The following is a 13,528-nucleotide window of genomic DNA, read 5'->3' as shown; positions in this document are numbered from 1 at the left end:
AAGCTCAGAGAAACATATATTTGTTGGAATCCGGTATTACCCGATCTTTCTCTGAAATGGCCTGCTGTTTATTCTGTTGCTCTTCAATTTGTTTTTTCTCTCCTTCAGCTGACTTAATCATTGTATCAGCTTCCTCTGGATATGAGTTTTCTTTGGAAGTTAAAGCCTAGGAGACATAGCAGTCAGCTAAAATAAAACAAGTAATGGAAGACGCATACATATTTGACTTTAAAACAATAAATTATTCAAATATATTAGAATTCCTGCCACATTTCAAATAATTAATATTTACGCCAATTCAAAATCTTTCTACTTACTAAAATAAAAAGCAAAGAAATTTAATGTGCATCTTATTCCAAATAAGTAATATTCACTAAAGATAAGTTGCTCATTTATTTATTCAACAAATATTTACTGAATTTCTACACTGTTCTAGGAACAATTTTCAAAAATAAAGAAGGTAATTGAGACCACATCACCAAATTTCTCAAATTTAATATTCACAGTCATTATTTGACCTAGGACAAAACACAAAAATATACAATACAGTTCACAATTATAATCAAGTTGATATATTTACCAACAGATTTTATGTGCAATAAGTAATGGTAATATTTAAAGGCAGACTTTCCCCAATCATTGTCACTTTTTTATCAAAGTTTCAACAGATGGCAAAATAATTATAACTGATTCAACAGCAAAGTAAAAGGAATATGTAACTGTTCAGTATCATTTGACAGCAAATTTTACATTTAAGTATCTATTTTCTTACTGTTAAAAAATTAGTATTATTTTTGCTATATAGACCATAAAGATGGAGAAAGTTTAAAACTATACGAAATCAAAGAAATATGCAAAAGTACAAAAATCAAAGCACAAGCCAAATAAGAAAAATCAGTGAGATAAAGAAAAATGATTCTGACATCTAGGAAAAAGTGAAGCAGCAGTAGTTCTAAATATCTCAGACAACTTTTTAAGATAATAACTAAGAATCTTTAAATACCATTATACCACCTCTAGCTTACAAATTTGTTTAGTAAAAAACTCTATAGTACAAAGAATTAAAAGTAGAAAAACGTCTATGTTACGCAGTACAAAGTCTATGCAAAAACCTTTACTTTATCAAATAAAAGTAATAAGTAATGTACTTAATTTAAATAACTATAGTTTACCTGATTAATTTTCCTGAGTTCATTTGTAGCTTCAAAGTTATTGGGTTCCAGTTCTAATACTTTTTCATAATCTGAGTAAAACAGAAGATAAAGAATATTTGAAAGATATATGAGATTAAAAAACCTGTATAGAACAACAATCATTTGCTTACATGTGACAAATAGGTAACTATCCTATAGCAAAATTAAGAGGAACTAAGAAACACTAACATTATGCCACTGGACTTCCTCCATTCCCCCAGGACAGACAAAACCCTGACAGAATCCTTGTGACAGATCACCTTCTTCTACCAGCCCCAGGAAGAATACTTGCTATCATAGTTATACTTCATAAAACCAAGAAGGAGCACAATCTTTCGGACATCAGCTTCATTCAGATTTTGTGATTTGTACTATGCAAACCTATTTTATGGAATAATGGAAGGCTTAGAATTTACAAATAAAAATGTGTTAAGGCTTTACATGCATTACCTCTAGCCTCACAATAGCCAACAAGATGTTTTAATCCCTATTTTACAGATGAGAAATTGAAAATCAGAGAAGATACATAACCTTCCCCTGGTCACACAGCTCATGGTCAAATGAGAATTTGAACCAAAGTCTAATTGGTGGCAAATAACATGCTCTTTTCCCAAAATATCAAGACACGTTTTAAATTGCAAAAATGAGTTTTATTCAATAATAGACAGATCTCTAAAGGTAGTAACTGTGATTCTCTATTATTCTTCGTATAGCATCAGTTAAATTAAAATTTTCAATAATTTTTTAGATAATGATGACTTGGAAAATATTAATACCTTTTTTGGCATCCTCTAATTTTTGCAAAGCAAATCGAGCAGCACCTCGTCTTGCATAAGCCTTTGTATAACTTCTATTCAAGGCAACTGCTAAATTACAATCAGACTCAGCAACAGCAAATCTACAATTAAAAAAAATAAAGTTAATAAAAATCATGTTAAACCAAAACTTCAAAAACTTTGTTTCTGAAATCTCTGAAAAGGGAATTTACTTCCCAATTGAAGGCATGTTTCCCATCTCCTTTTACTGAAGCCCACTAAAATCAATAATTCCTGATGGTGAGACGTGAGCAGTACTCCCTTTAAAGCAAAGAACAAAAATGCCCACTATCACTGCTTTTTCTCAGTACTGTGCTAGAGGTCTTGGCCAATGTAGTTCCGTAAGAAAGAAACAACAGCCAAAAGAACTGGAAAGGAAGGAACAAAACTGACATTCTCAGATGATATGATGGTCTACCAAGAAAACTCAAAACAATCTGTAGACATTGTTAGAAATAATGAAAGTTTAGCAAGGTGGCTACTCTACTAGAAATCAGCAACAAAAAACTGATAAATCTAACAAAAGATGTACAAGATCCATATGCAGAAAATTACAAGACTGTCTTCAAAGACATCAAAGAAATAGAGCAATTTCACATTCATCTATAATAAGACACAAAAACACAACAATATAATTCTCTCCAAACTGATCTATAAATCCAATGCAATTGTAATCAAAATTTTTCAAGGAATTTGACAAGATGATTCTAAAATTTATACTGATAAGTAAAAGTTCAAAAATACCCAACATTCCTAGAGAATAATAAGGTAGGAGAATGCTCTATACCAAATACCAAGACTTATTATAATTATAATGCTAAAATAATTAAAGACAGTGTGGAATGGTTATAGTAATGGGCAACAGATCAATGTAAAGAATAGAGAGAAGAAAAAGAGATCCGTGCAAACTTGACATATGACAACAGTGGAATTGCAGATCCATGGGGAAAGCATGGATATTCAACAAACAGATCTGAAACAACTGGGATATTCATGTGAAAAGATATGAAATTGGAATTCTACCTTCAGCATATATAAAAAGACTTAAGTGTGAAAAGTAAAACTTTTACGAGTAAACATAGGAGACTGTTATGAACTCAGGGAAGGAAACTACTTTAACAAATCATATTTTTCAAAGTGCCAACATTTTACAAAAATCAATAAATGAAACACATTAAAATTAAAAATTTCTGGGACTTCCCTGGTGGTCCGTGGTTGAGACTCTGAGCTCCCAATGCAGGGGGCACAGGTTCAATCTCTGGTTGGGGAACTAAGATCCCACATGCCACATGGTGGGGTCGAAAAAATAATAATAATAATAAAATATATTTTTTAAAAATAAAATTAAATTAAAAATTTCTGCTCACCAAGACTCCATAAAAAAAGGAAGATCAGCTACAAATTGAGAGAAGATAATTATTATAAACACTAAAGAATTAGTATCTAGAATAAAGAACTCTTAAAAATCAACAGCAAAACAGCCTAACAGAAAAATGATCAAAAGATAAAACAGACATTTCACAGAAGAAAAAAAAATAAGTGGTGAATAAACATATAAGAAGATGCTCAACCTCATTAGAAATTGGGGAAATGCAAGTTAAGGCCACAGTGAATTACCATTTTACACCCCCTAGACTGAAAACAATTCAGAAGCCCAATTATACCCGTGTTGGTAAAGATACAGAACATTCATTCTTATACACTGCTAATGGGAATGTTACAACTACCCTTGTAGCAACTGGTCACCACCATTTAAAGCTGAACCTGTGCACATCCTATGACCCAGCACCAAGAAACAGGTACAAGAGTGTTCACAGTATCACTGTTGTTAAATAAGAAAGGGAAGGAGGGTGGAAGGCAGGGAAAGAAAGCGGGGAGAAGAAAAGGAAAGAGAGGAAGAAAGGAACAAACCAACAATCCAGCAACCAGAGAATGGATACATAATGGTATATTACTAAAAAGGAACTGCATATAACAGTGAAAATGAGAGATCTACAGCTATATGCAAAATACGAACAAATCTCAGAAAGATACTATTCAAAGAAATAGACAAGCCACAGAAGACTACATCCGGTATGAAATACTTTTAAAGCTCAAAAATAAGCAATGTTATGCAATATATTATTTAAAGATACATACATATATAATGAACTTTTTTTTTTTAAATCAAAAGAATGATATACAACTCAAGACAGTGGTTTACAGGGAGGGACAAGGGTCAGGATATGGAAAAGAATATCAAAGGTAGCTTCAAAAATAATGTTCTGGTTCTTAAGCTGGGTGGCAGGTTCATGCAGGTTTATTTAAAATTATTCTTCATCACTTACACAGTGTAGATATCAAATATTATAAAATATAAATATTCCCCTAATTTGTCAGGATATGAATAGCACGAGTTTCAAAGATCTAAAAATATGCTATTTAAAACAGTAAAAATTCAGACACCAATATAGTTCGTATTTCCAAATAATTAAAACAGTAAGAATGTCCTCCTTGATGGTATTTGTCTTTCTAAAATTTCTTATGATAGGTCAGTTCCCTGCTTAGGATTAAGACCATACACATTTATGTTCTTCAACATTAAGTATTTCTTTAAAGGGTATGACTTAAACAAATGTTGAAACATATTTTAAGTTTACCATAATAAAAGTTCTCTGTGTTAAATAGTGGATAAATAATTTTTCAAAATAATGGAGCAAAATTAATTTATAAAACATTTTTACCCAGCTAACTTTTTTTTCGTCTGTGAATTAGGTAAAGAGCGTCATTACTCAACTTTTAGAGGAGGAACACCTCAGTAAAGTGAGCTACGGGAGCATGGTTTGAGCACCTGAATGTTTAAAATGGCTTAAGTAAAAGACCTCAATAAAAGGGAGTGAGTTATAAAAATTTATAGTTGAAAAGAAATGTAAAACTTTTTCAAGCATTCCCACACATTTTATCACGAAAGATTTTTTTTTTTAAAGTCTCCATATACACATAAAATATTCACACACATTATGGAAACGCCTTACTTCTTCAGTCTAAAGTACGCCGACGCTCTGTTTGTTGGCAACACGGGATTATACGGATCAGCGCCCATGCCTTTGGTGTAGCATTCAATCGCTTCATCATATTTTCCTTGTTTGAAGTATTTATTGCCCTGAAAAAGCATACAAGTCAGATATATACTGGCACAGAATTCCAGAGCCATTTTCTTCCATTATTATCCATCTCTTCCTATCTCATTAGCCATGTGATCAAGGCTCACAGGAAAGGCAAGGGAATTAAGCAAAGCGGTCTTTTTACAAGTGCTAAAATTCACTATATAGTCATAGTTTGGTCACAATCCAAGAGCCCTGGCAGAAAAATGAGTAAAATACCTAGCATTATATACTTTTTATTGACAATAAGAACCCACAGAAATGTAACAAAAGAAAGGCATAAAGATAAATTTTAATCTGAAAGAGTGCCACCTCTTTGAAAAGCAATATAGCCAGTTTTACAATAATGAGGCATTCCTCAGGGAGATGTTGAACGTTCCAAAAAGCAACCAAAGATGGTCTGTGATATGGAGGAGTGGGATATAATGTCCATGTCAAGAATCACACGCTGATTTGATTAGTACTTCAGTCTACTACTTAAAGCCCTGGAATAACTCTCTGTATGCTCCAAGCACTTTACATATAATAATTCATTTAATAACACAACCACCCATTGAGGTTTAGTAATAATATTAATCTTATTTTACAGCTGAGAAAACTGAGTACATACAGGCAATTTAAAGAACTTGTCACAGGATTTGAACCTAGATAATCTGGTTTCAGAGCACATACTCCTAACCACTACGCATACTGCCTCCTGATAGGGATATAGCCAATAACAGCTTAAAGTCTGAACACCCCCTAAATTATGCTGTAGAAATCTTGGTATGGACGTGATTTCCTACATATCCTGCTTACTTGAAGGAACCAACAGCTAACCTAAAGAGTACCTTTTCTTTTAGAGCAAGAGCCTTTTGTGAATCTACATGAATCCCATCTTCTTCTGACTCCGATTCTTGAGACACAGAATCATGGGTACTCTCTTCTTTGTCAAGCTCATCAAGGATACTGTCCTGAAATCAAAAGTAGGGAAACAGTGTTCATAATTACATGACCATTAAAAAAAGAAGATAAACTCCGCCCCTCCAAAAAGAACATTCAACAGAACATTAAGTTGTTACAATCTAAGGACCTAAAGGCCTACAAAAGCAACTCAAATAACCTCTCATTCTTAAGATTAAATCCAGAGAAAAGGGTATTCTTGCTTAGAAAACCAAGATCCAAACCACTTAGAGAATCTGACTTTGAATTCATAAAGTAAGCTAAGTCAATAGAGTCTAAAAATCACCCCTAAATCACAAACTATTAGCAGCGAAGTATTATTCCTTTACATAAGAGAAGTTTGCAAATAACCCCAAATCTATGTAATTGCATCCAACAGCAGAGAAAGGTTTTATCTAAAAACTTTTCTCTCTTATTTTTAAAACAAAAACTGCTTGTAGAGCACAATTAACTCCTGATTCTCACAGCAACCTATGAGGTAGATATAATTACCCATGTGTTTCACTTGAAGGAACTGACAAATAGAAGTTAGTTAACTCACTCAAGGTCACTCAGCTAGTAAGTGGCCAAATGAGGATCTGAACCCAGGCAGTGTGCCTCCTCCAGAGGGCTCTCAATGACTATATTATACTGTTTCTCAGTGTATTCCGAAATATAGCTGACTCTACCAAAGAAAATACATAACATGCTAGTCCAGCAATTCCCAATCTCTTTTGACTCACACATTCCTTTCACGGTAACGAATCATTTCATGGACCCCATCAGTATTTTTTTAATCATTTTTTTAGCACATATAATAAAAGAATGATTTTTAGTAAGAGACTTTTCTTTTCTTTTTTTTTTTCCACACCACTTGGCTCACGAGATCTCAGTTCCCCAGCCAGGGACTGAACCTGGGCCACGGCAGTGAAAGCCCAGAATCGTAATCACTAGGCCACCAGGGAAATCCCTAGTAAGAGATTTTAAACCAGTAACCATTAAAGAGTTAATTAAAACTCATGTAAACAGGGCTTCCCTGGTGGCGCAGTGGTTAAGAACCCACCTGCCAATGCAGAGGACACGGGTTCAAGCCCTGGTCCGGAAAGATCCCACGTGCTGCGGAGCGACTAAGCCCATGAGCCACAACTACTGAGCCTGCGCTCTAGAGCCCGTGCTCTGCAACAAGAAAAGCCACCGTATTGAGAAGCCCACACACTGCAACGAAGAGTAGCACACCCTCTTGACGCAACTAGAGAAAGCCCGTGCGCAACAACGAAGACCCAATGCGGCCAAAAATAAGTAAAATAAAATAAATAAATGTATTTTTTTAAAAAACTCATGTAAACAAAAACTTAATTATTATATAAACAAAATCCTTTCTGTATTTAACAATATACTATTTTAAATAATTTATGTAGGAAAAAAATTGATAAATTAAAAAACAAAATAAGACCTATGCTTAGTTTCATTGAATGAACATTCAAAGATGGACTGAAATTTAGCTATGTGTTTTAGCATGAAGATTCTAGAAATTCCACCAGCCTACCAAGATTAAAGCCAAGACCGTCCAACCCTGTTACGCAGACATGTGTAGAAAACTAACAGCAGCAGAACGCCAAAGCCGCTGCTCAGGTCTGAACTAGAATGGAACAACCATGACTGCACTGGCCACACAAAGCAGGAGTTCAATCAATATCTGTTGAATGAATAAATGACTGTAGAAAGCAACTCTCTAAGAAATCATCTGACATGATGCCTTTTAGGAAAGGGCACTATAAGAAGATTCCAATTTATGAAAAGGAAAAGGCTACATAGAAGGGGGTAAAGTTACAAAAAATGAAAGCAGACTAAATAATACTCAGCAGAGAATAAATCATATGTTCAGAAAGTATCATTTCCAACAGTAATAAATTCAAGACCCAAAATCATACTTCTCTTACATCGAGACATTACTAAAGCAGATGACATACTATTTAAATAATAATGTGCGCTCTCTCTGGACTCAATTAGCCTTGGTTTCATTAAGAAAAATACAACCAGGGCAGAAGACATAAATAGACATTTCTCCAAAGAAGACATACAGATGGTCAATAGGCACATGAAAAGATGCTCAACATCACTAATTATCAGAGAAATGCAAATCAAAACTACAATGAGGTATCACTTCACACCAGTCAGAGCAGCCATCATCAAAAAGTCTACAAATAATAAATGCTGGAGAGGGTGTGGAGAAAAGGCAACCCTCCCACTCTGCTGGTGGGAATGTAAATTGGTGCAGCCACTATGGAGAACAGTATAGAGGTTCCTTACAAAACTAAAAATAGAGCTACCATATGATCCAGCAATCCCACTCCTGGGCATATAACCGGAAAAGACAAAAACTCTAATTTGAAAACATACATGCAGCCTAATGCTCCTAGCAGCACTATTTACAATAGCCAAGACATGGAAGCAACCTAAATGTCCATCGACAGAGGAAGGGATAAAGAAGATGTGGTACATATATACAATGGAATATTACTCAGCCACAAAAAAGAATAAAATAATGCCATTTGCAGCAACATGGATGGATATGGAGATTATCATACTAAGTGAAGTAAGTCAGACAGAGAAAGACAAATATCATATGATATTGCTTATATGCAGACTCTAAAAAATTTTTTTAAAAAGATACAAATGAATTTATTTACAAAACAGAAACAGATTCACAGACTTAGAGAACAAAGTTATGGTTACCGGGGGGAAGGGTCAGGGGGCGGGGATAGATTGGGAGTTTAGGATTGACATGTGCACACTACTATATTTAAAATAGATAACCAACAAGGACCTACTGTATAGTACAGGGAACTCTGCTCAATATTCTGAAATAACCTAAATGGGAAAAGAATTTGAAAAAGAATAGATACATGTATATGTATAACTGAATCACTTTCCTGTACACCTGAAACTAACACAACATTGTTAATCGACTATGCTCCAATATAAAATAAAAATTAAAAGAAAAAAAGAAAAAGAAAAAAGTGATATAAATGAACTCACTTACAAAACAGAAACAGACTCTCAGACATAGAAAACAGTTTATGGTTACCAAAGGGGGAAGTGGGGGAGGGATAAATTAGGAGTTTGGGTTTAATAGATATATACTACTATATATAAAACATAAACAATAAGGACCGACTGTATAGCACAGGGAACTATATTCAATATCTTGTAATAACCTATAATGGAAAAGAATCTGAAAAAGTACAGATAAGTGTGTGTGTATATATACATATAAAACTGAATCACTTTGCTGTACACCTGAAACTAAATTGTAAATCAACTATACTTCAATTAAAAAATTAATTAATTAAAAATAAATGTTTTAAAAAAAGAGAAATACAACTAATTTGAAAAACCATTTGGCAGTATCTTCTAATGCTAAATGCATATACAAACTATGACCTAGCAAATACCATCCCAGGTGCTTATATCCATCAAAAGACATGTACAAGAATGTTCATAGCAGGTTTATTCATAACAGCCCCAAGCTGAAAACAACTCAGTGTATATCAATAGGAGAATGGATGCACAAATTGTGATATATTCACACAATGGAATTCTGATCAGCAATGAAAAAGAACAAACTACTGCTACTGACAGTACGGATCGATCTCAGACAATAATAGCAAAAGAAGCCAAACAGAGAAGAGTGCATACTGTATGATACAATTGCAAGAAATTCCAAAACTGGCAAAACCTATCTACAATATTAGAGATCACAACAGTGGCCACCTTTGGGAGGTAATCAACCGAAAAAGGAGGTTTCTGGGATACTAGAAATGTTCTATATCTTGATCTGGATGGTAGTTTCTCAGTTTTGTACATGAGTGAAAATTCAGGAAGTTGTACATTTAAGATTTTGGGACTTTACTGTATGAATGTTATACCTCAATAAAAATGTTAAACAAAAAAGTGAAAAGAAAATAATAAACATAAAAATCAGAATAGTAGTTACCTCTGAAGGTAGGGAGGAGAAAAGAAGATGGGACAGGGAAGGATCACCCTGGCAGCTTCAGTGGGATTGGAATAATTCTCTTTATGTTAGGTGGTGGGTTTATGTATTCATTTTATTATCATGCTTTAGAACACGTATCTCTACAAACTGTTTTGTATGAATCAAATATTACATAATGAACACTTTTAAAAAGACTAAAAGCGAGTGTGTATTCCAAATCAACCTAACTAAATCAACCCTTAGGGTGGGTCAGAGTCTAGAATAAGGCTGGCCAACAGGTTCCTGTTCACAGGTTGGCCTGACAGTGGCTGCTTGGAATACTGGGTAGAGGGTTATGAGGCAGAGTAATTAATTCTCCAGCTACACTGTGTCTCATGCGTGGGAGACGGGAGGCATGCACCACACCAGCCTAGAAGGGTGAAGCCCACCCTTCCTGAAATCAAGATAGCCCTACTTCTATTGTCACGCAGCCCTAGCCCTAAGACTAAACCCAAAGGCATTCTCTTTTAGCCAGTATTCTACAGGTCCTTCAGTCTATAAAAAAAAAAAAAAAATGTTGGTAGAGTCCTTCTTTTCTCACATTATTACTATCTTAGAATTCTGGCTGTTTAAGGGTTAGAGATGTTGAGGAGGAAGGAGGTGGGTGCAACTATAGGTGGATAGCATAAGGGAGGTCTTTGTGGTGATGCAATATTTCCGTATCTTAATTGCAATGGTGGTTACCCAAATCTACAGGTCATAAAATGGCAAAGAACTACACATACATTGCACCAATATCAATTTCCTGGTTTTGATACTGTACTATAGTTAAATAAGATGTAACCATTAGGGGAGATTGGGTGAAGAGTACACTGGATCTCTATGTACTATTTGTGCAAAAGGAGAAAAAAAGAAAAAATAGGAAAAAAGAAAAGAATCCAGCTGTTTTAGCCACTATTCACTGAAAGAGGACTGTAGGAGAAAAAATAATCTAGTTAATTGAACAGCTAGGTATTTAAGTTTTCATTCCACACAAAATAGTCTATAAGAGAAAGACACAGGTCCTAAGAACTCTACATTATTTTTCATTTAATCCATGACTCTTAACTAACTCCAAGAAAATTTTACTCAAATACTAAGAAGCATATAACCAGATTAACTTACCACATCAAGTTTTGCCCATGCCTCATAATCATAAGATTTTATCCTGTTTTTTGTGTTTTCATCTTTGGTTTTTTTAGATGACTCTTTAACTTTGCCTTTCTTCTTTTTCCTAAGATTCCCATTTCGAATAGGAGGTAAATTCTAGGAAGGGAAAACAACACAACGTTTTAAGACTGCTCTTTTACTTTTCTGAACTAGCGATGTTTAAAATTCTCACTAAAGTATATTTTCAAGTAAAAGTAATTTTTAATTTAATTTTCAAGTGGTTAGAAATACCAATTCACTCATTTATAATGATAACTTATGCTTGAAAAGTTTAATTCATCCTTTGACAAATATTGAACATTGTTCAGTCATAAGAAAAGTATTGCTATTACCTAGAAATTTTAATTATACACTTTGCATTTTAGGATTTGCAATCCTAAATTCAAAAACTGCCTGATCTTCAGCCTTGGTACAATGATTTAGCAGCAGTACAATGGCACACTGAACTGCCTCCACATCATTACAAACAGTATGAAAAGGCTATCCGTATTTGAATGCACTGTCTTAAGAAAACCATTTGGTTGAGTCTAGGTACTACCTAAGTTTCTATGGCAATACTGTATGTTAATATATCACTAAATATATAATTATATATGATATACATAATTATATACAAACCTACATATTTTATGATTCTGTTCATTTACCTTAAGAATTATCACATGGTCTTCCTTTCAGTAACTATTCACTAAGCCTTAAAATGTCTTAATATAGTTAATACAATTATTACAAAGACTTTAAAAAGTAGAATTTTTCAAAATGTTGGCAGAAAGCAAATCACTTCAATCAGTATTTCCACAAAACATTTTAAAGGTGGTGCTTTACTTTAAAATAAATAGTTTTGCTGGATGCTAAAGTAGGAATTTAATTAAGAAATTTACCTCTTCAGGAACACCATTCTGTCTTCTAAGTTCCATATCCTTTTGTTTAATATCTTTTTCCCAGTTTTCTAAGTCCCTCATAAAGTCTTGTAACTCTTCTGCATTTTGTTTCACTTGTAGTTGTAATTCAATTGCTTTACTTGCTGAAGTCATTGTGGCCTGCACAGTTTTGATCAACCAACCTCTGATAAGAATTAAATAGAATTATTTGGTTTATTTTTTTTGAAACCCAGCTAATTAATGATTTTTACCTCTTCATAAATGGCCAAGATACATGTAAGGAAAGGAACCTAAAGTGATGCAGAAAAAAGAAAATACCAGTATATTATGTTTAAAATGAGTCAATCAATGTTTGCTGAATAAACAAATGCAAAATAAACAGATAGGTCGGGCATCCATGCAATGTGAATGAAAGGCAACAGGGAGGAAATCACTGAAATTAGCAAGCAGCCTATGGTAGCAGATCGGCTGCTCATCTCTAGAGTTTATAAGTTTAGCCTAATTACCTCCTTTACTCTTCTTTTCTTTCAACATTTATTGAACTTTGGCTATGTGAAAGGCCCTGTATCAAGATTTAGGGATACAAAAACAAGACAAGGTCCCTTCTCTAGTGGAGGAGAAAACAAAATAATCGAAGTACTGAGTAACAAAATATTATGCTAGGCAGGGTTTCTCAACCTTGGGACTACTGACATTTTGGGGCAGATAATGCTGTGTTGTAGGTTGGCTGTCCTGTGCGTTGTAGGATGGTTGGCCGCATCCCTGGCCTCTACTAACTAGTTGCCAGTACTACTCCCTTCCCTCTGGACTGTAACAACCAAAAATGTCTCCGGACATTTTCAAATATCCCCTGGTTGAGAACCACTGCGCTAGAGGTACATGCAGATGCTATGGGGCTGACCACAAAGGACAGGTATAAATCACACAGTAGGGTGGCAGGTTCAAGGAAAGAGTCCCCAGAGGTGCTGCAATTTAGCCATGTTTCAAAAGGGGCCAGCCAAGTGATTAATGTGGAGGAGTGGGCCAGGAGAATGAGGGACTGGGAGGGAGAATAACGGAAGAGAAGGCAAATATGGGACAGATCAGGAAATGCCAGGCCATGAGATCTGACCAACAGTCTGAAAGCTATGGGAAACATTAAGGTGGTAAAATAAAAGGGACATGATGACATTAGATTGAGGAGTTGGTGAGAAGAGAAGGACTCAAAAGTCTTAGATTTCTGGTTTGGGAGCCTGGTAAGATTAGTGGTACTATTTTGAGTCAGGAATCACAATTTTAAAAGGAAAAGAGGTTTCAGAATTGCAGAACAAGTGTAAAGCCAGATTTTTTTCAGTTTGGGATAAGGTGAATTTGAGTTCTTATGGGACATCAGGACATAGCCAGTATGTAG

General features: G+C 34.5%; 1 protein-coding gene across 2 annotated transcripts in view; it reads right to left on the bottom strand.

Annotated features, from left to right (window-relative positions):
- RPAP3 (RNA polymerase II associated protein 3) overlaps positions 1-13,528 on the bottom strand; it is a 42,519-nt gene that overhangs the window by 27,589 nt on the left and 1,402 nt on the right. Inside the window, exons 2-8 of one of the 2 annotated variants that reach the window (XM_082422571.1) lie at positions 12,139-12,322; positions 11,213-11,353; positions 5,982-6,104; positions 5,023-5,150; positions 1,970-2,091; positions 1,173-1,243; positions 41-166 (exon numbers count right to left, since the gene is read on the bottom strand). In XM_082422571.1, the coding sequence (XP_082278697.1) occupies positions 41-166; positions 1,173-1,243; positions 1,970-2,091; positions 5,023-5,150; positions 5,982-6,104; positions 11,213-11,353; positions 12,139-12,291 (864 nt within the window). In that variant the 5' untranslated portion in view covers positions 12,292-12,322. Of the gene's footprint in view, positions 1-40; positions 167-1,172; positions 1,244-1,969; positions 2,092-5,022; positions 5,151-5,981; positions 6,105-11,212; positions 11,354-12,138; positions 12,429-13,528 lie in introns of both variants that reach the window. The other variant, XM_082422572.1, reaches the window with a different exon arrangement.

The sequence above is a fragment of the Balaenoptera physalus genome (genome assembly GCF_965194825.1).
Source record: "Balaenoptera physalus genome assembly, chromosome: 13".
Taxonomy (NCBI): Eukaryota; Metazoa; Chordata; class Mammalia; order Artiodactyla; family Balaenopteridae; genus Balaenoptera; species Balaenoptera physalus.
The sequence above is the reverse complement of the archived record's forward strand: the minus strand, read 5'-3'. Positions and strand labels throughout refer to the sequence as shown.